The 22,179-nt window shown below is 48.4% G+C and overlaps 1 protein-coding gene and 1 long non-coding RNA gene across 2 annotated transcripts; one reads left to right on the plus strand and one right to left on the minus strand.

Moving 5' to 3' along the window:
• Positions 1-431: 431 nt before the first annotated feature.
• Positions 432-4,084, minus strand: LOC144932892 (uncharacterized). The gene is made up of 3 exons (XR_013636960.1): positions 4,049-4,084; positions 2,308-2,359; positions 432-489 (listed from the first exon to the last, which is right to left on the minus strand). It is a non-coding gene; the product is annotated as an uncharacterized LOC144932892 (long non-coding RNA).
• A 298-nt stretch (positions 4,085-4,382) lies between these two features.
• LOC144933023 (uncharacterized) lies at positions 4,383-20,360 on the plus strand. Its single transcript, XM_078857458.1, has 12 exons — positions 4,383-4,723; positions 7,031-7,142; positions 8,138-8,231; positions 9,595-9,649; positions 13,117-13,257; positions 14,491-14,651; positions 15,156-15,254; positions 16,907-17,052; positions 17,294-17,465; positions 17,622-17,734; positions 18,049-18,133; positions 18,695-20,360. The coding sequence occupies exons 1-12, from the start codon at positions 4,609-4,611 to the stop codon at positions 18,749-18,751; spliced, it is 1,350 nt and encodes a 449-aa protein (XP_078713584.1). The 5' UTR covers positions 4,383-4,608; the 3' UTR covers positions 18,752-20,360.
• The last annotated feature ends 1,819 nt before the right edge of the window (positions 20,361-22,179 follow it).

Genomic DNA, 22,179 nt, shown 5'->3' on the forward strand with positions numbered 1-22,179 from the left:
CGTTTGGCCGACTATGGCATTGTCGTTGGGACTGTTCAGCCCAACGTTGACCCAATGTCCCATGCTTACAGGCAACTAGGTTCGAGATTTTGTAACGCTTCACGTTCAGCGTAGTACCATACTTAACCGCGCTGGTCAGTGTGGGTTGGTGAAGCTGGGGAGCATAGACGGGCGCATTTCAAGCGATTTGGTCATTGGCCAAACGCAAAAAAGTAGTATTTATAACTGGGTCAGGATTACAGCTCAATCCTAACCATAACCTGAATGCGGTTAGATTGGCAAAATGGGGGGCAAACGCTTGGCACTTCTTCATGAAGTTTGGGTGGTCTTGGAGGCAGGGCGTACTCGTAACTTAATGAGGGAAGCTCATTGAGGCGGATTGTGAGGTCGCTTGATGTGTCCGGTGGGGAGGTGATTAGCAGGGAGAGTCGCTGCCCATCACGTGTGAGCGATTACTTGTCGGTCACGGGTCTCGCCTTTTGAAGTTCTCTGTAGGTGACAAAGAAAACTCCATCATCATAACATGAGAATATTAGTGCGGGTCGGAAAACCGTACGTTTCACACAACATGATAAATGTGTAAAAACACACGACCATCTGCGCATTATGGTCCTATTGTCGAACGTCACAATCAAAGTAAATTTAAGCAAACGTGTATTTTTTTCTGGTCTGCATTATTATTTTACACGACGAGGTTTTCTTACATTTAACACGTGGGCTTTCGTGACCAATTTATTACGTTTCATATTGAATTATTAGGTCAGATCGCATAAGTAGATGGTGTGTCGTATACCCCACTCCAGCCGACGCAGCCAGTAAATAAAGTGGTCACGTAAACCAACGTGGCCACGTTATTACTGCTTCGGGTACGACGTTTCGCTCGTAGTTACAACCAACAACATCAGGCCAGGAAGTTACAGATTTGGTTATCGTTGGCATTCGCCAAGTTGATGGGCCTCATAGTATGGATGTGGGCACTCCAGATATATGGTTTGCAAAGGCAGACTTTGCAGCAGTTGAGAATTGGTGAGTAATGTGCTGGTTTGTTCTAATTACAACCAAATCGGACTGCAGTTACCTATCACTTGCGTCACTGCTGCTGCTGTCAGTCACATTTCTTGAAAAATAGTTACATAAAACAAGAGCCAATCTTTGGTTCTTTCGGTAAAGTCACGTAGAAAGAAAATAAATTAAATAATAATGGATTACGACGTTTCGATAGCAACACAAGCAACCATCGTCAGGTACGAATGAATGAGAAAACAAACATAGCAAACTTAGAAATATATTGCAATAGAGAGTCGGCTAACACAACAGTCAACATCCTACCTACTTGATTAACGTTCTTCCAAAGAATGCTAAATTTGAGAGAGAGACAAAACACAGACACGGAGACACATAGACAAACACACAAGTAGAGAGAGTACACACACAGACACAGAGAGGGACACACAGAAAGACTGTGTCAAGGCCTTAAGTAGAGAGAGGGAGGGGGGACCACAATGTACCTCTTCGGGGAATTCTGCTGATTTTTTTTTAATTGCATGTGTACACGAAGGCTGTGTCTTGTTTGAAACTATAGGAGTATCTTAAAACAGTGTTAACAAACTGCGAAACTTTCCTTAACGAAGAGAGTGCAATTGTCAGAGCACGCGTACACTTTTGAGGTGGCGTAGTGCCACCCCGTGGACACACGAAGTCATAGCTTGTTCAAAATATATGGTGGACCTTTTTTGCCAGTATCAAAAGTATGAAAAAGATAAGAAGAGGGTTTTACCCCTTTCTGGAAAGAAAACAGGAGGTGTTAAGATTCATTTTGTAAGGCATCAAATCTGCATTAACCATACACCGTACTTGTAAGCAAAACATGCAGACAAAGCATGCTCTGATACAATATGCATTGTCATTGAAAGTGATTGGCCTCCACCAACAAAAGACACCCGTTTTATTACCATAAAGGATTAAACCTCTTCTTGATTTTTTTCACAGCTTTTTTAAATGTTTGAATTACACGTTGGTGTCTGTAATGTATCTGACAGAAGGCAAATAGTTCACTACTTTAGCCCATCGGTGTGTTGAAGCGTGAAACCACAAGATTTACAATTTTTGAGTACGACGTTTCGCTGGTAATTGCATCCAGCATCATCGGGCAATTCGCCAGATTGGCCGTGTCGGGTGTTGGAGGGTTACGACACATTTATAAAAAAAGCGATCTAACCCAAAAACGTTGATTATGAATAATATTGGTCGCGAAAGCCTACGTGTTAAACTGTAATGTATCTCTCTACTGCAGCGGTTCTTCTTCACCTGGGCGTGCGAGATGCCCTTTCTGGGGGTGCGAGACACGGCCAGATGGTTTCTAGAAAGTAAATAATCGAAAACACAAATTAAGCACGGGCAGGTAAGTTACAACGACTTTGTTTCATCAAACCCTGTGTATTTAATAACATGAGACATTTTATTTTATACCTTATTTTCTACCGACGTGACTTTACCGAAAGAACCAAAGAGTATGGATTCCTGCAGTCACGAAAGCTTCAAATCAAGAATGAGACATTTGTTTCCAATTGAGTAATAAAGGTGAATAAGAACCACTGCTCTACAGGATCGACATGGCCGTGCGACCCTTGGTTCTTGACGAGTGACTCCATGAAGAGAAAGTTTCAAGTTTAATTTATTAGGTATAGCCCTATGAGCCATGCGGCTCTTAAATCGGGTGCAACCGCAACAAACAAAATATCAACGAAGAACATCTTAAAGCGACGACGCGCAACAGAAACATCCTGGATAAACCAGCAAATCTTCCAGAAAAAAAAAACGCTGTGCAAAAATCCCAGTGTGATGCAAGTCAAACAATAACAACCATAATACAATTTAGATTACCCATATGAAAGAAACTTCGACTTTTGAGATGCGGCGCCTACATAAAAACCCGGTCTCAAATTCCAGCTCCAACGAGCTGAAGTGACTTTAGGAGGACAGGGGGGGCGGGGAGGGGGTGAAGCTGCATGCGCTGTTGTGTGCACTTTTCATTTTTTTAAATTCAGTTTTCTTCGTGAGTGTCCACGTGTCCGATCATTGTGCCCGTCGCAGGTAACGTAGACCCATTAAATGCGCTCTGCTTCAGGCACATGGGTATAAGTGTTGCTTTAGGGGCCGTCCTTAAATGACGTCACGCACCTAGGGGTCGGGGGGTCAGACATTTGTGACGATGTGTGACGAGGTGGGAGGGGGTGAGAAATGTGACGTCACATCAAAACGCGCAACTTTAAATAAATATAGACAACACGTTGTACTTAATTAAATAGACGTTTTAATAAATGTTTTCTCCTACAATATCAGAGTGCAGCGCCACATTATCGTCACAAATGTCTGACCCCCCCCCCTCCTAGTTGTGTGACGTCATTTATGGACGGCCCCTTAGTGCTGTGCACTAATGCCGCTCACTAATGTGAATTGTGCTAATGGCTTTCCATGGGCTTTAAGCAAATTACGAAACACAAATTACGAGACACACAACGTTTTAATTAAATGTTACGAAACGTGTTTTTGTACAACGTAACACTCGCTGTGGATACTTTACACTATTATTATTTATATAAGTTTTATAATTGCTTTAAACATTTATTATTATTCATTATTTATTTTTGCCTACGTGACTTTACCGAAAAAACCTAAGAGTTTACTACCATTGCGTTCTGGCCATGACATTGCCATCTGGAGGCATTTAACTTTAACTGCAAACCATGACGGTGCGATTTCGAGCTGCTTTTAAAACAACTTTTCAGTTCTTAAACTACACCTAGAAAAACTTTCCACAACCAAATCGCGAAAGTAAACAATTATTTTTTTTGTTAATGTTTAAAAAGTTTATCTGAGGGGAAACACAATGAACCGCCCGCTCATCAATTCTAAATACTGTACTTAACAAGTGCTAACATCTCACACAAACTCTTATTAATACACACACAACCGACGACACACTTAATCGATTGATCAGCCATAGTGTAAATTATATTGATATAAATGTTAAACAAAATATAAATACATTTTAAAAGGGCCGGCGGATGGTGACAAGCGCTCGGGCCGCCGACTTCGCATTACGCTCCGCCCCCTCCCAGACTCGACGCTCGTGATTGGCCCGCGACATTGCGCTCGACCAATCACAGGCGCTCCCTCCCCCCCCTACCAGACTCGACGCTCGTGATTGGCCCGCGACACCGCGTTGGACTCATCGCAGGCGCTCCCTCCGCCCCCTCCCAGACTCGACGCTCGTGATTGGTCCGCCACACCGCGCTCGACCAATCGCAGGCGCAGCTCGCTCGAAGCTCCGCCCCCTTGGGTGTTCTCTTTAAAAGGCGTGGGGGGGGGGTGTGGCAAGCGGCTGCCGGCTTCACGCGAGCACAGACGGAGCCGGGGGGGGTGGCAGACAGAGCCGGGGAACCTCATTGGGACCACAACGAGAGGGACCACGCCAACATCGCTCGCTCTCTCGCTCTCTCTTAGACGCACGCTCACGCTGGTAGGGAGAGTGTGAGCAGAACTCGCGACGACGACGTTTTTTTTGGGCGGTTTTATAAAATAAAGAAGAAGAAGCCACCGGCAGTCATGTCCGGCAAACTGAAGCAACGCAGCTCGGCCAATGCCGCCGAAGAGGCCACCACGTCGCTGAACGAGAAGATTCTCAAGCAGTGCCACGTCCTCTACACGGATGGCGACAGTGGTGGGTGCCCCCCCTCCCTTCCTCCTCCACTCCGTGGGGCGGGGCAGCGAGGCCGCCTTGCGTTCTCTACTGCTGCCCCCCTGCCCTTCCCCATCCGTACCTGCCCGCAGTGGCCCAATGCCTTCGCTTGGATTCTCCCCCCTGACATGGCACTTCCACTTAATCTACTTTGCTTCGTCATGCCCTGTCCTGCCCTGAATTGACCCTCTTCTTTGCCCTGGCTTACGTGGCCTCGTCTACCGCCGTCCCTGTTCCGTTCTGCCCCTGTGCTCTTCTTCCCCCTGTTGCCTATCATTTAGATTTCCCTGCTCTCCCCGTGCCTTGACTTTCGTTACCACTTCTACCACCGTCTTGTCCTTGCCCAGTTGATTCCCCTGCCTCGGCCTGCCATTGCCCTTTTCGAGCTTTAATATTTCCAGTTTTCTCGCCCTCCCCCACCCACCCCCCACGTCGTTCTCAACTCGGCCATCCACATTTTGCCTTCCCGTTATTATTCGCATGCCCCACCACCACCACAACCACCTCCCTCCCCTCCTTATAATCCCTGACCCTGCTCGACTTGGGACCCGCCTTGCCCCCTGGAATTCCCTGCCCAGCCCGCCCCATCCCTTCCCCTCGGGAGCTTGGAGGAGTAGGAGGAGGTCCGTGGTGGTGGTGGTGCAGTGACGCGGTGACGTGGCGCTCCAAGGCCCCCCCCCCCCCGGTGGGTGGCACGCCGCCCCATAAAGCCTGCCACGTTCTCGGTTCGGGGGTCATGGCTGAGAGACTTGGTGGGAGGTTAGAGTTGGGGATAGGCTCATCGCTGCGCGCCCATTGGCTGCCGGTCTCTCATGAGAGGACCTCACCACCCACCGCTGGTTTAAAGGCGCAACTCCAAAAAAACACACGTTGATTTTATCTTGTAGATAAGTATGGGCACCGTGTGTGTGTGTTTACGGCTGTTTAAGGTTATTTTGAAAGTACGTTAATTTAAAAAAAATACTTTAAAATCACTTTAGAGGTTCGTGACATGACAGACACTCTGACCGACGTCACTGCCCCGGTTCCCTGACATGGCACTTCGCCTTAAGCGCAATGACGTCACGAGCGTGCTATGGCTGCATGCCAGAGACAATGATTTTCAAATATTTTCTCAAGAGTAAAGTTTTTTTTGACTCGTGTCTGACAGTCCAGGATGCACAACCTTTGGTTGGGGGGGGGGTATTTCCTTTGAGGGGGCTATTTCACGTGGCGTGTTTAATCATGCTCTTGGCTATCTCGTGCCTTCCTCGTTGACAGCACAGATGCCATGTGGGGAGGGTGTGAACACGCCTAAATAACCATGTCCGTGGGGTTTGTGATATTTCCAGATGCATTGGAAACCTGAAGTATCATGGGGCATTATTTTTTAATGGGATGATTTTCATGGCATCTCTTAGTATCATGGGATCTTGTTTTTCATAGAACCTGAAGTATGTTTAACCTTGTGCCGCTTTCATCCGGCAGTAGATTGACCATCGCCGATGATGGTAATGGGGTGGCCTTGATCCAGCAGTGGATTGGTCATGGATTATAGCAATGATGGGAAGTCCTTCATATCGCAGTAGATTGATCTGGGGCGATGATGACGACCACTTCAAATGACAGATTGAGTGGAAAATTCCACCTAAAGTGGTTTGTGCAATCGGTCACACAGCCATATTTTTTTCCTGTGGGTTATAGATGCCACCCAGTGTGACTTGGACAAATTAATGAGTCCGAATCTTGGCTCTAAAGCACCTTTTGAGCAAAGAAAATGCCACGCCATTTAATCGCCTAGGCGAGGAGTTTGTTATTTTCCCGTCGGAAAGTTACGCCGTTTAATGTTGCTTAACAAAATAGCTGGCGAATGTCATCATCTGCAGCCTGCAGTTGGTATACACACAAAAAACATGGGGAGTCGGGGGGTGGGAGAAAGATGATGGCTTTTATTGTTACCATTAAAAAATAACCAACGACAACACAAAACAGTATTGCTTGGGGAGAAAATAAATGTTGGAGAGCGCATCAATCAGCAGCAGCGAGTTTGTCATGTGACCTCCAAGGTCGCATAAATCATAACCACTTGGCGCCGTGCTATTGCAGGTTATTGCCTGGCAACTTGGACCCGAAAAAAAGAAGGCGATAAAATAGCGATGGCATACCGATGATGGCATTGCGCATTTACGCAACCAAAAAAGGATGTAAATTATGTACTTGACCATTTGCTTGTATGACTTAAGTTTGATGTTGAACGTGCGCTGTTTTGTCCGTGTACATGCACGGGTGTCTGTGCGTTTGCGCGTGCAGGGCTCATTAAGGTTGCGGGCGACCTTGGCCTCAGTCTGCTGCCGCCCCGGAAGAAGATCACGGTGATGCTGATGGGAAATCACTCCGCTGGCAAGAGCTCCTTTATCAACTGGTGAGAGTGACGACGGGAGCTGGTGCAGGGGAGAGGGAGTGCGCGGGCAGGCTGGGCGTGTGAGTGATGAGTGGCGGTGCCGCAGTTTGCAGGGCCTTGGCCGCCAGGCGCCCGCCTCGACCGTGCATCATGACTTGAGTTGCGTGGCGATCCCAAATTGGCCTGGATCACTGGATCACGGTTAGCGCAATTTTTTTTGCATATTTGTATAAAAAAAATATTTGCTGTACGCCCAGCTCGGTATAAACTTTGGAAATTGTGTCTCTTTGGTACAGACTGTACGTTTTAAAAATATTAGGTTGCCGAGTGCAGGAACAATGGCCCAAAAAACACGAGGCAGCCATGAGAAAACAACACTATTGGAAGGTGTAATAGATAAAGTGTTATTCATACGTTTCTTGAGTTGAACAAGGTTTTAAGAACTTTGGGCTGGCGGGGGAAATATGCGTGCTTTTAAATGAAATGTGAATAATTCGTACGTTTTTCTCGTCAATTGCAGATCTAAAATTGAGTTTTGTTTTTTCCCGCCGGTGTCTTTTGTCGCGGAAAACATTTCGGCAGAATTTTTTTTTGGAGTAACCGGAAGAGCAAGCCGCGCAATCACTATGTGGACGTTCATAGCAGACCACACGCTTGCCGAGGGTTACAAACCCCTGCACGGCAGCCCTCCTTAGCCGCCGTTGCCCAGTTTTAACGCGCTCCTCGCCGCAGCCTGCCCTCCCGAAAACCAGTGGTAAATTAAAATGACAACTTACGTAAGCATAGTTGGCGGAAATTACAATTACCATTGCGATTGTAATTCACGACGAAGGACTCGATTCAATCGCAATTGAGAACAGATCTGCTGTGGTCGCCCAGGAAGAGGTAAACAGCAAGAAGATGGACGTTTTTTCCCATCTATACTGTTGTGGGGGCGGTAGTGCCTGAAGATCGGCTGATGTAAAAATGCTCGCACGCTCACAAACACTCATGTCGCCCTGCCTGTGCTGTCGCAGGTACGTGGAGGAACACCTTCAGAGGACCGGAGTCGCCATAGAAACCCAGGGATTCACGTTCGTCACGAGCGGACGCAAGCGGGAGTCCCTCACCGTGAGCCGTGATTAATGCGTGTATTGTTGCCTGCTCGACTTGCCTCTTTCCCTTGAGGGTGCGGCGTAGGTTTTTTTTTTTTACGGGACGTTTAGAAATGTCTCCATGGGATGCGTCGTCGGAAATGGAGTGACCTGAAATGGCGTCGGATGTGGAAAGCCAGTTGCAAGCAAGTGCTACTGCAATAATTATGAAACGTTTTGTGATGAGATGTAATGAGGGATGGGGGAATGTACGAGTGATTTTTATTTTTACAACTAAGTGTGATCCCATTGAGACCAAATGCCTCTGTTTTTTGCCATGGAAGTCCTTTAAAAAGAGCAGAGATTTCGTAATATATATGCACACGTAGAATTATGTATGTATGACATAAACAGCTTTATGTCACACGTGGAGGTGTGTATGTCATACATATATTACAACCCTTGACAAGTGCTGGTCTGTGTCGGTTGGTGAAAAGCAACGGGGGGAGCATGGGATGCGGGACCATAAAAGAACAGAGCCACAATGGATAATATTGCTGCCCACCACTTAGCCCTGTTTCCTACAGCAACCTGTTGTGTGCATGGATGATCACCGAGCTAAGCACTTTTCCATGCCCAACCCTACTAGGCTTCCGAAGTCTAATGAGATCGAGTGCATTCTGGGCGATTTATATCAGAGGCACAGCAACGCATACTAAATAAAACACGCGGAAGATGATGAACTTCACTGCGCAGAGGCTTGCTGGGTGCTTAAGTTTAATGAAGGCAACGACTAAATTTTTTAAATCACATTCATAACAAGTTTGTTATCTTGGATCATCTCCACTGAAGATGAATCCCTCGTTTGTGGCAGTGCCCCGTGGGTCGGCAAGTGCATTGGACGGGATAACGCTTGGTAACAACACCCCCCAAATTTAGCGCTCTCATTGTAACCGGCTAAACAAAGTTAGCCCAGAGTGCCCATGGAGTGCTCGCTCGGCTGCCCGACCACGTCAGACGTGGTGGCTCAGCCTTATTCACTTCACGACACGGGGGGGGGGGGGGTGGTCAGACGCCAGCTACATATAGCCGTGACGGGGAGCTATTTAGGTGCGGCGTGATCGGATAGCCGGCCTAATTTTAGCGTGCGGACTCCACTTCATGCCCGCGATTAAGGTCACAGCCACGGTATTGCCACTCGGCCGCACTTCGGATGCACCAGCAAATTCTACCGGAGCCGAGCGTGTGGGCGCGGAGCGAAAGCCGGTTGGCGAGTGGGGCCGCGATGACCTTGCCGATGGTTACGCGTCGCAGGCGGCGGTGACGGTCGAGCGTAGATTTTGGAGGCTGCGAACCCTGTAAGAGGGGTAATCCACTTTAAAATTGCTTCTCTCTTTCAGGGAAATGCCACTCTCCATCTCTACCCGCACTTCAAGGCCCTGCAGAACTTTGAAGGTAGGCGTCGTCTGTGCAGGAAGGGCGTTGGCTGGCGGGGAGAGTGAATTACGGCAGTTACGAAAGCTGGACGGGTCTGAGAGTTACATTACCATAATGAAAACGTGGCGTTTGGCACTGTATTCTGTACTGCTGCATGAATAATATATGCGTTTGTCTATATATATACTGCTGCGGTGTGATAACACATAGTACATGTTCTGTAACTCTTATGCCACGGATATTTAACATTTTGATTATTAAGTTCACTCCAAATATGTTAAATTATAGTGAGTGGCATTTTCTTTACTAACAGTATCAAGGTTGTCCAGCAGGGAGTGCTCTATAACCGCACACATGGAGCCACATGTGGCTTTAAAAAAAATTTCGTGCTAACATTCACGGCCAGGTTAATATAATCGTGTATCGAGAATATTTAACAACGAAATAATATCGTGACATTTTGGAGCAAGGCGTACAAAAAAATCCACACCGCAAAAAGAAAGCCTCGAAGTTTGCATGTCTGCATTGTGGCAAGCATATCCGTTGTGACTGGCGGTCATTTGGAGACGAGATGGCTGCTACTGGTGTAAAGGTGAAGGGATGTTGTAAAGGTATGTGTTTAGATATCGGTTTGGTTTGAGTTTATTTTTGTTGGAGGGGGTGAGCTGGCATTTGCCGATCGTGATGAGGGCCAGCAGTATTTGTGCAATGCGGTGTGCCCAGCTTGGGGAGGGCCCGTTTCTGCGACACATTTTTCATCTCGGGATTGTCTGGTGGAAAAATTCCCGTACATGGCGAGCCGTCTTCCCCTGGAGTTGGCGCTGGCCATGAGGGGGGGGGGGGGGTTGGAGGTGGAGTGGTGGGGGGGGGGGCGGTTGTGGTGGCGGTGGTGCACGGCAGTGTGGTGACTCATCCAACTCGTCGACTGGCGAGCGGGTGGACAGGCGCATGCGCCGAGCAGTACGCCCTTCGCGAGTGCGCACGCTCGCTCGCGTACATACGCACAGACGCCCGGCGCACACGCAGCCACCCGCATTTGAAACCAGAGTGGGGCCACGCACGCACTAGTTGTGCGTCAGATGATGTCACTGTCTCCGTGGCAACGCAGCCATCAGCTGACGGGACGTTGATGTCAGCAGCCCTCCCCATCCTCCCGCCCCTTTTCTCCCCCCCGAGCTTTTTTTTTTTAAACTCACTACGCATTAACTGTCTGGCTTCGGGTGCTGTGGGGGACACCAGCGACACAGAATAGATTTTTTTTTTATGTTTTAAAGTGGTAGAAAAGGAAAAAAAATGGATGGTCTCGCGTTGCCGGTTCTGGATTGGTAAGTAGTGTTTTTTTATCGAGTTGAATTAACTCGTTTTGAAGTGTGATGTGTGTGCTACTATTTTTTTTTCCTCTTTACGTATCTATGTATACATGTCCGCTCTATTCCTGTTTTTGCCCTTTCGTATTGCGTTGTCTTTGGAGCTGCTTTACTCCGTTTATTGGCCCGAAATCGGCGGCGTTGTTCGTGAAGGCAACGTGGCAGAGCCACCTCGTTAACTGCCAACGGGCAGGATTCCGAATCCGTGGGTGGGGAGTTGCTGGGGGGGGTTACAGCGGATCGGCGGTAACTTTTGGTATTTGTTTTCGTGAACTTGCACTGCATTACGCGTAACGGGGTAGGATTGGAAGCATATGTGGGGCGAGAAACCCTGGCCAGAGCAGAAATGCTACATATCTCTGGGCGCCGTGTGACCCCCTGGCGCCGGGGTGCATTTAAAGGTGCGTGTTCATTCGGCGGCGGTGGGGGGGGGCGCCCATTGTGCTGGTGATAATGATGAGTAAACGTGTAAATCCGTCGCTTGCGTAATGTACGCTTCTGTGCACGAATAGAGACGTCTCGACGTCGGGGTGTTTCGTGTAATTGTGTAAGCGGTGCCGCAACAGTCTTTCCAAACCAAACCTTTCGCCTCTGTGTAAAAAAAAAAAATGTTAACCCATACTGTGCTTTCACTGTCAGACAAAAAATAAAAATCTATCGTTGGAAATGTAATGGAGGGAGGGTTATGCAATGTCATAGTGTGTGCGTGTATATATATGTATATACGAGGACACGAGTAGACAAATGTTATCCCAACTCCCCACCCTACATTTGTATTGAATACTGTACTTGTAAGAATACTAATAATAATGTCCTTTATGCAGTGAAGCCTCACTGCCTCTTAAAACTCTCTTTCGAGGAGGATCCTGTACTGGGATGCTCCTCCCGTGGCACGGTAACAGCTTGCGCAGCGCTCTCCCTTCTCAGCTACTGCCTCCCCTCGCGCCTTCACAAGCCGCCCCTTTATTTCGCAATTGCTGACATCTCCGCCGGAGTGAGTGCGAGTCGCCCGCCGCACACGCAGAAACTCACGGAAACTCCCCTCGGCGGACCAGACGGGGGATTTCAAATCCGGGACAATGAAGCCGGCCGTCGCTCGTCCCCCTGGCCGCCCCACTGCAGCCCTTCGCTGGCCAGCTTTAGTTCCGGCCGAGGCGAGTAAAGCTGCCAGTTGAAGAGCTATAGTGGGCGGCCACGCTCAACCCGACGCGGGATGGACTCTGCTCCGCTGTCTCCACCACCACCATCACCACGACAGCGGCTTACCACCGCCATCGCTCGTTTACAGCCACACACGATGTTATTTTTTCCGGGCTGCGTCATGTTCCGTTGTTGGTCGGGTGCAAATGCTTCGCTCTCTTCGTCAATGACGGTCGGTCTGTTTGCACGTTGTTTCCATGATACGCGTGCGATGTTTGTACACCATGGTGGCTTTGTTTGTGCGTACGTATGCTATTTAATTGCGGCCTCGTTATTTGCTTTGGTGCCATGCTCCCTACACCTGTGAAGGCGTTTAAAATTTTAGCCAGGATTTTGGCTGCTGGACCTGGGTGGTTATAAATGCCGAAAGCCGAAGGGCGTGTCCATTCTCCTGCCTCTGTAAGATTCGTGACGTCAGCATGATTCACCCGAGAAAAATGTGCTTGCCTTGTTGGGTAGAACACATTGTTGCCTTTGTGTAATTTTTGTAGGGTTTTTTTTTCTGCCGCCAATATCGTCAGTGTCTTATCATGAGATGAAGAATCGATTTGTAACTAGTTTATTGAGTGGCCCACGGGGAAGTGGATTACACAACTACCCCTGTGAAACCTTCCAAGTGACCTCTGGTGCGCGCACAGTCGGGGATGGCCCACCGACCTCGCCACAGAGAGCAATGTCCGTTTAACCAATGTGTTCCGTTCTCAGCACTGGAATTTTGCCAAAACTAGTATGGCACAACGGTATGGGGATTTTTTGGATATTCGTCGGATTGGGTGGAGACCAGCTTGTTGCCATCACGCTGGGGATGTTTTTTTTTTCTGCACCGCCATTCTGCTGCGGCGTGGCGTCATTTTATGTGCACGCCCTCCCTGCCCTCTCTACCCCCCCCCTCCCCGCCGCTCCACTCCGCACACTCAGGTGTGTCGGAGTACCTGTGCACGGAGATTTCCACATCCAAGCAGAAGAAGTTCAGCCTGGTGACCTTCATAGACACGCCTGGCTTAGTGGACGGTGACATGAAGTACCCCTTTGATGTGGACAAGGCCCTGCTGGGGCTAGGTAATGTCATTTTGCTTGTGATATAATATTGTTACCCGTGGCACACCACAGGAAGGAGAGTAGAGTCAAAGGATATGATGCGTGGCAAAAGAGATGGGAATGGGAAGGGACGAAGAGAAAGATTGGAAAGTAAGCGGAATGGAAAAATGGGAGCAAAAGGACCAGGAGAGATGAGGCTACATCAGGGCCTCGACGCTGCTGCACGGAGCAGAGTTTTCACAGGGGGCAGGTAGGAGAGGAGAGGGATTCGGTGGGGGCGGCCACACGTCACTTGATTTATGGGAGGCTTGAGTGGATTTGGATATGCATGTACATTACAGTACATTAATCATGAGTGTGGGGTTAGACAGATTATGCTTGGGTGTGTTTTTTCCACTTCAATCTGCTCCACTTGTGTTTTTGTTTTAGCATTTTCATTTTGTTTCATTTCCATTGCGTGCTTACCGTTCTTATTCATGCTTCAATGTAGTTGCCTTGTACATCGTCTTGCACAGAGGCTGTACAAGTTCAGATTATTATTGTGGTTTGTGTGTGTGCGCGCGCGCATTTATATATGTTTTAATTCCCGGCGACCATTTAGAAATGTGATGTTTGACGTTTCATTAACATCCCCCTGGCGTGTGTGTGTCTGTGTGTGAGCAGTAGGGCACAGTGTCTCGCGCACTGTCCTGCAGTCCTTTGCAAACTTGGCAACCTGTCATTCAATTCCTGGCCATGGTGCAGTGTCATTAGCTGCCGCTGGGCATTTTGTAGGTCAACCAAGACATAAGTGATTACCTTTGGCCAGTTGCATGTATGACCTTCGGTAATTGTTTCACTGTAATCCTTTCTTGCATTTTTAATGACAAACGAAGTGAAACGTTAACGTCCGCTGCTGTGATGTGTAAACATTGGCACTGGTGAGACAAACGTGGCCAGGCATGGTGCTGGCCACACCACTCTCTCGTGTGTACCCCTGTTGTCTTTAAAAGGTGCTTGCTAACAGGATTGAAAGGCCATGCTGAGGGTGTGTCCATGCGTGCGTGCATTGGCACACTGAGGAGCACAGGCGGTGAATCTGCCAGTCATCTCAGTCGGTTAACCCGGCGAGGCCTTTGACGCGTCAAGCGACTTTAGAGTCCATCGCAAGACAATGCCTGACGCAAGGCACTATTGGTGACGTCACCATCGCTTGGTGGGCGAGGTGCTGGCTATTGTTGTTTATCGTCGTGTGTGCGTGTGTCCGACCGGCAGGTGAGCTGTCGGACCTGCTGTTTGTGTTCTTCGACCCCATGGGGCAGGCGCTGTGCAAACGCACGCTCAACATCGTAGAGCGACTCAACGAGAACCACGGCGACAAGATCCGCTTCTACCTGAGCAAGGCGGATGAGGCTGGCTCTGAGAGCGACCGCCAGGTCAGGGAAAGGAGAGAGTGGGAGAGAGAGGCCCGGTCCGTGTTCGGGATGGGGTTAGGGTTGGGGCTTTTTAAAAGCCGTGTCGAGAGACGCACCCAGGCTGGCACTGCTGAGAACTATGGTGGAGTGGTATACGATCACAAATACAATTAACCTTGTAATTATTAATGTCATAAACACCGCATAATTAAAAAAACATTTTCCGTGATATAAGGCAGGGACTCGTGACAAGTGGTAATTTATTTTATTCTGTAATTAGAGTGATTCATGCGTTTGGCTTGAACCACTTCTCTGCCAATTTTTGATAAAAACATGTTTTATTTTCCATTTTTCCACCAAACATTTGCAGAAACTTCCTCTGCCAGCCATATGAATCATTCCCTTTAGTTTGTCCTACATTGCCGCAGCATTGACATCCATTTAGCTGTTGCTGTTGTGCTCTTGTTTGTGCACGGCGTTGTGCAGTGATTTTAAATTATAATTTTTCTTTCTCCCGTCCTCCAGAGGGTCATGATGCAGATCGTCCAGGAGTTATGCAAGCGGCCCGGCCTTAACAAGTGCGGCTTCGACATGCCCACCATCTACATCCCTAACCCCAACAAGGTGCCGTCCCGTTCACGCCATGCGCGGCGCCACGGTTTTGCCATCGCACAACCCTGGCTCACGGCCAAAAGAAATAAAACCTCTCGCTGCGCCGCTGCGGCAGTCGCTTAACATCGTCAAGCAAGTGGGCGGGGGACGAATGCACTTTTGACGAAAGCGTTAACGTGGTTTTTCACTCGTTGGTGATCGCAAGTAAATTTGTCGAATTGTGTATACACTGGAAGTGCTTTGTGGAAGCAATGACAACCGTAAATGGTGATGCTTCCATTTTTTTAAAGACGTGCGCCTCCCAGGCTGTCCCCCCTGGGCTGCTATACATGGGTGTTAATGTTCTGTTAATAAGACATAAAAATACTTGAAAGTTACAGTTTGGTGATCTGTTACTGTGTAACCCTCCAAATGAGGTCACTACCTCTCCCACATTCCACACATATCAATTGCGCAATGTCCAGAGATTTTTTAATATATATAATTGCACTTAGCCGTGACTTTAAATATCTTTTTCTTTCCGCTCACCATGCTTTAAATTCCTAATCAGGTAGCCCAGCGCACGCACACACACACACACGAGTTAAGTATAATACCCATTGCTTTGCATTGCCCTTGGAGTTGCTCACGTGGATGCTAATCCTATCGGTGACATTTTTTTTAACCACCCCCTCCCCCTGCGAATCTAAATCCTCGTAGTTATGATCATGTAACTTTAAACCCTCGAACGTAAATGCGATAGTTGTGTAAACTTTTACACCCTGTTTTGAAAGCTGTTGGAAATGTCCAGAAGGTGACTCGGGTTTAGGGCATGCAGGCAGGCTTGGGCCAGCCGCCTAAACGTGGTGCGAGACGTGTGGAATGTTCCACCCGAATCCCAGCGAGCTTCATGCAGAGGACTTTCCCGTCTCCTCGGTGGTCGCTGTAAACTTTAGATTTTTCTTTTAATCCACGTGAAACTGGTGGCTTAACCATGGTGAAATGCACTATTGTCAGGATGTAATTTTTTTTCTGCTCTTGCTCAATCCACTGCTGGATGAGTTTCTCCGAGCAATCGCATCCGTCGTGGTTGTTCCTTGATTTGTAGTTCACTGTGTTGGTTAGTGAGGGTTGGTGAAGATATGGGGGTTATATAATGGATGCTGCTGCACTGCCCTCTTTCTGCTGTGACATTTAATCGCAGGTGGTTGTAATTCACATTCAAACCCAGGCTCTCAGCCATGCCCCCTGATTGCTCTGACATGGTAATAAGCCTACTGAGTAGGATAAAAGTGTGGCCCTGTCAAAGTATCAGGACCCCCTGCCCCACCCCACGCTCATTCCTTGGGTGTGCGAGCATGTGTGTGTTTCTGTTTACAGCTGTCTATGGGGAGCAGTAGTGCAGTGGTTAGTGCAAAGCGCTACCAACCCGGCAACCCGAGTTCGATTCCCGCTTACGACCATTAACAGTGGCAAATATTTTAATCGGTCCTGGGCCTCCCGATGTCAACGCAGCATTAAATGAGTACCTGGTGCGGTGGGGAAATATCAGCACTGGGGGGAGACTAAGGCAGCCGGGCGTGGTACTGGCCACCCATCCCCTCGTGCCGTGCTGGCCTTCCATAGGTGCTCGCTAACAGCACTTGCGCTAGCTGTCTGCTAAGGCTCTTATGTTTTGTGTGCAGCCGAGCCGCTGCGTGAACCAGATCGAGGAGGTGTGCAAGTCCATCGAGAAGACCATCAACCAGACGATCCAGAACACGCTCAACACGCTGGAGAAAGACTGCGAACTCATTGCGAGCACCATCGACCGCAAGCTGCACAACGATCGGTCCGACCGGGGTTGTTCATCAACTCTAACCTGACACTGTAGCCGCAGAAATCCATCGCAAACCACTGGAACGATTTACAAAACTACCACATCAGTCACATTATGCCGCAGCAATCGCACACTGCCATTGCTCTTACGGTCTGCCACAATACGTCTTTCTCGCAAGATGGCACAGCAATTGGACACCCCCCACTACGACCCCACCGCATTGGGTACAAACTGCTCTGTCCTTCCTTCGCAGGGAGGCGAGCAGGCACAACCGCACCGCACGCTGCAAGGGTCTGCTTCTCGGAATACTGTCCCTCGCCCTACCCACGATGCTCTTCGCCAATTTCCTGTTGGCCAGCGTTGGGCAGGAAGTGTTGGCATCGGTGCTGGGCCGGGAGACCCTGGAGACCGTGCGCGTGGGGCTGGTGCGTGTAACGGACGGCTGACGGCACTTTTTTAAGCGTCGCGTTGCACATAACATGTTGGCGCAAGGCTTCGGTAATTAAGGAGCCAAATAAGTTACACATGTGACCATGAAACGTAATCTTTTGTCGGCACGTGTGTGGTTGGTGCGGATGCAGGCGCCATTGGCGGTGATTTGGGATTGGATCCACGAGGAGAACCACACGTTCTTCATTCTGGGTGTCGTCGTGTTCTCGCTCATTCTGTTGTTCATCGCCAAGTATATCTGCAGGTACGGTGATCGCAGGGTTCTCGCCAATGCTCCTTCTCAGCTGTTGCCCTATGCCCATCCATCTGTTCGTTCAGTCTCTCCTTCCATTAGCGGGATCATTTGAGCCTGTGATATCCATTTGCGGTGTAACCCGTGCACTTCTAAAAACAAAAATCTCCACGCCTGTTCGAGATTGCTGCTTGCGTATTCGGTCGGTTTCTCGAGTGCCAGTGCATGTGACGGCACGGCGACCTCTGGGCGACCGGCTGTCGAGTTTGTCGTGCAATGCGCCTGTACGCGTCTCCTCTCGTGTGCTCTCGCGTGTTGTCGTGCAGGTCACAAGTCACCCTCAGCAGTCGCGAGCGACGGCAGTTGGAAGAGAAACGCACGTACGTGCAGACCGTCGTCAAGCAGAAGAAGGTAAAGCATTGAGCGTGTCCTGAAAGTACCGTAGAGTAAAAGAACAGAAATACAAAAAGAGGAAGATTTAAAAGAACAAAAATTTGTCCTTCCGAAAGTGTAGATATGTGCTGTTACCTCGTACAGTGAGAGCCCATCCCCCTGTTATTTTGACGTTTGGATTTCTTCCCCATTTCAAAATGTTTCCTACTTTGAGGCTTTGGTGAGGAAAAATAAAAATTTGCTTTTTTAATTGGATGTTAAGGTTCTCAAGTTGCGTTGGTTGGATAGCCTCGCAGGTCCGTCGGTTCACAGTTAATTGTGAAAGCGTTTGTTTTGAGCGTTATTGATACAAACACAGTGTATTTTATTTAAATATAATGGTCACACCTCTCGCCTGTTGTTAAAGTATTACAAGTTATTGCTGTTGTGGGACTTGCGACCAAATCACCTCGACTGCGTCTGATCCATTAAAACGCGGGAGGCTGTGCGTTGTATGTAAATGCATGGAAATGTACAGTCATCGTTGAGCTGTTTTTGTTCCGAGTGACATGTAGCCAATGCGTCTCCCCCACTCGACAGAGGAAGCTGTACGAAGATTACCTCCGGCAGAGCGTCGCAGACCACGACATGGACTGAGGGAGGGAGGCGTGTGACATCGCGACCCGAAAGCGACCGCCGCAGCCACTCGCACGACCTCGCCGTGACGTCTCCCGGTGTACATTGCGTGTTCGGATCAAGCTCGTTGCAAGCCCCCCCCCCTCCCCAAGACTCCTCCAGCAGGGTATCATTGGGCAGCTAGAAAAAAATCCCACCCCCCTTTATCTCGTCTTCCCTAGCCGTGACAATGCTGTGTAACAATTGGACGTGTAGATTTTCATGGCCGCTCGTAGAGCAAGTGAAAATAATGCAACGTTAAAGTTTTGGCGAGATACGACGTATGCAAGATGGTGGGACAAGGAATCATTCCGCATGCTGTATCGTACCGCGCAGCTCAAGAAAGCCGTCGTCGGCCGCTCAGAAACCACCTTTATAACAGGTCATGTGTTCCGCGTTGCGAGGAAAGTGTTCCCTGATGGAAGAGCCGCGTTACAGCGATAAAGCGTTGTGTGAACACGCATTAAGCGAGGAATTATCGGACCTGGAATGCTGCAATAATGTCTTTTTCGCGCAAACACTATTCTTTTATTCGAATCGCGAGGAAGATTTTGATGTGGTTGGTGCTCAATAAACAGATGGCATTTGTGTGCATATGTACGAGATGCACATGGGTGGGTCTAGGGTCTGCAGTTCTGGATTTTCACTGCCGCACACTTTTCTACATCGCATTTGATTAGAAAAATACGCACATTTCTTAGGTAGTGGTTTTTGTGTAGGCGGACTGCCCATTTGTCTGATGGAGGCCTGTTTTTGTGATTCTGATGGAGACCTGTATGGGTGGATCAACTACGCCAGGCAGGAACATGCCGTCCATAACACATGCCTTGCCCTAAATGTTTAGTTTTAACACTTATAACTGTCGTAACTGTTTACACTTGTGACGGTATATGAAGTTACGGAACCGTGGCCAAAATGTATTTTTCTCACTAATAATGGTTGACTAACTTTTAAAAAGTGTTTTTTCTTCAAATGAGTGACATATCGTGATCCTGGATGTTGACTCCAGACATTCCCTGGGAATGCAGTAAGTCTAAGTGCAGCTCTTTCGATCGATACCAGGTTGAGCCAATTTTCTATGGTGGGTTTTTTTGACGTCGCAGGTTGATAATAGTTGTTGGTTTTTTTACAACCTAGTAACTTAATACACGTCCGCTGTTTAATACTGACCCGTTGCTGTTAAGCGCGTGGTGTTTGATGGCAGCCACGAATTGAGAAACGGATCTGCGTGTTATTCATATCATGGCGGTACCCCGGGATACCAAATAATATAAAATTACCGAGGCAATTAAATATTTTATTTCTGGGACACTTTTTTCCCGGGATGTACCTAACTCCACTACATTCGAAATCCGGTGCAACTCCGCGATGTCGAAACGCCAAATGGCATAAAAAAATCCGTTATCGAAAAATGCAACTTTGAAATGGTGCATCGTGTACAGCTCGTCGAGATGAGTCGATTGCCGCATCGCCGACCAACAAACTAAAAATGACCGTATCACGGACATGCGAGAGCCCGGGGTACTGCCATAAAGTTCATATCCTCTCTGCAACGGCCCCGGATGACCTATTGATCTGTAATAAAACAAAAAACACGCAATCATGTCTGTCGCGTGCTGTATTGTATTGTACTGAGCAGGGTAATGTCGGAGAGGGCTATTGAGGGTGGTGGGCATGGTTTGTGCTGTTATTCTATTCTGGTGGATGTGTAAGCGAGTGCAGTGATATTTCCCGCACGGAAAGTTGAGAAATCCACGTATTCCCCGTTTTAAGGAGATTGCAAATGATGAAGTTGGCCAGAAAAAAACCCCGTATCATAACCCACAATCGGATTGTTCAGAAAGTCTGCTTTTTTGCTCCGAAGCAGACCTGATGAAGTGGATGAAAAAGTTGCGTACGACCAACGGGGGGACGGGGGGAGGCAATGTAAAGATGCCAAACGTCTTGGTTTGAACAGGACTGCTCCAGTTTCGGAAAGGCCGTCCCTGTATTTGCAAAAGATGGGATTTTTTTCCCAGAGTTTAAAATGTTCAGCCATCGAGCGCTCGAATCATGATGTCGGCAAAGTGGAGGTGTTTCTAAAGTATTATTGGTTCTTTCGGTAAAGTCACGTAGAAGGGAAATATTTTATTAGTTTATTTTATTATGTTTAATTTGTATTTTATTATTTCCCTTCTACGTGACTTTACCGAAAGAACCAATAATATGAATCCCTGCAGTCACGAAAGCTTTAAATCGAAAAATGTCTTTCTAAAGTGTTTTTTGGCGGAGTTGACTGGGCCGTCGTCATAAGTGGCAAGCCCCCACTTGGTTTTGGCCTGGGATAGTGATTGGGCTCTGCCAACCTCTCGTCCTTAAGGCCGGAGGAAGTGATCCGTGGAACTGTTTCAGATCCTGTACGATGTTTTTCTTCACAGAACAAGATTAGTTACGGCCCAATTGCGTAACTGTTTCGATTTTATGGCCCAGCAAAAAGTTACAGTAATTGTTTTATGGTGTTTAAGATTGTGTGTAATTTATCATCCGTCGTGATCATTCCACTGCTGGATGACAGCACCTCAAACCAAGCCGGTGCTTATATCCCCCGCGGTGCAACATTCCACTTAAATGTATTCGCTACTGACTTCCCGCCATCATCTCGGATGCGTTCCATTCCTGGGCTGCCACTCCCGCTCATCATTCTTAACTAACACGAAGTGACGGTGACGTCACAACGGCGCCTGTGCCAGGCCAGGTGCACTTTGAGGCCACACACCCACACCCTTCTTGCCCATTTTGCTTTTGACTATCCATAACAATGGAAAGTCGCGACGCTTGCTGCTTACGCTCTCGAATCCGTGTCTCCCAGTCGTCTTCGTCGTCTCAACAGAACTCCCTAAGCGTGCAATTTTGTCCACGGTTCTTGGCGAAACTTTAAAAAAAGTTTTGTTCCGCCTAACGTCATGGGACTCCCCCACCCCTTGGCCAATTGGGGAGGGTTGGTGGGGGGATGGGGGTGTTCAAGTTAAAGTTCATTTATTAAGCATAGCCCTGTGAGCCATTCGGCTCTTGAATCGGGTGCAACCGCAACAAACAAAAAAACATGAACAAGAAAACATCTTAAAGTGAATATGTGACTAAGTGCAAACAGGAAATCCAAGAAAAGACAGCAAAATATTGCAGAAAAAACACCGTACACCAACGCTGTGAGTCAAACAACAACAACCACAAGACAACTATTGGTGGTGGGGGGGGGGGGATCGGTGTTGGGGGGGGGGGATCGGTGGTGGGGGGGGGGATCGGTGGGGGGGGGGGGATCGGTGGGAGGGGGGGGATCGGTGGGAGGGGGGGGATCGGTGGGGGGGGGATCGGTGGGGGGGGGATCGGTGGGAGGGGGATCGGTGGGAGGGGGATCGGTGGGAGGGGGATCG

This window comes from Lampetra fluviatilis, chromosome 6, assembly GCF_964198595.1.
Source record: "Lampetra fluviatilis chromosome 6, kcLamFluv1.1, whole genome shotgun sequence".
NCBI lineage: Eukaryota > Metazoa > Chordata > Hyperoartia > Petromyzontiformes > Petromyzontidae > Lampetra > Lampetra fluviatilis.

Bases quoted from the DNA above. Each gene is read 5' to 3' on its own strand.
- LOC144933023 (XM_078857458.1), top strand. From the start codon at position 4,609: ATGTCCGGCAAACTGAAGCAACGCAGCTCGGCCAATGCCGCCGAAGAG. The intron at 4,724-7,030 runs GTGGGTGCCCCC...TTGCGCGTGCAG, and splicing joins CTACACGGATGGCGACAGTG to GGCTCATTAAGGTTGCGGGC. The intron at 18,134-18,694 runs GTAAAGCATTGA...CCCACTCGACAG, and splicing joins CCGTCGTCAAGCAGAAGAAG to AGGAAGCTGTACGAAGATTA.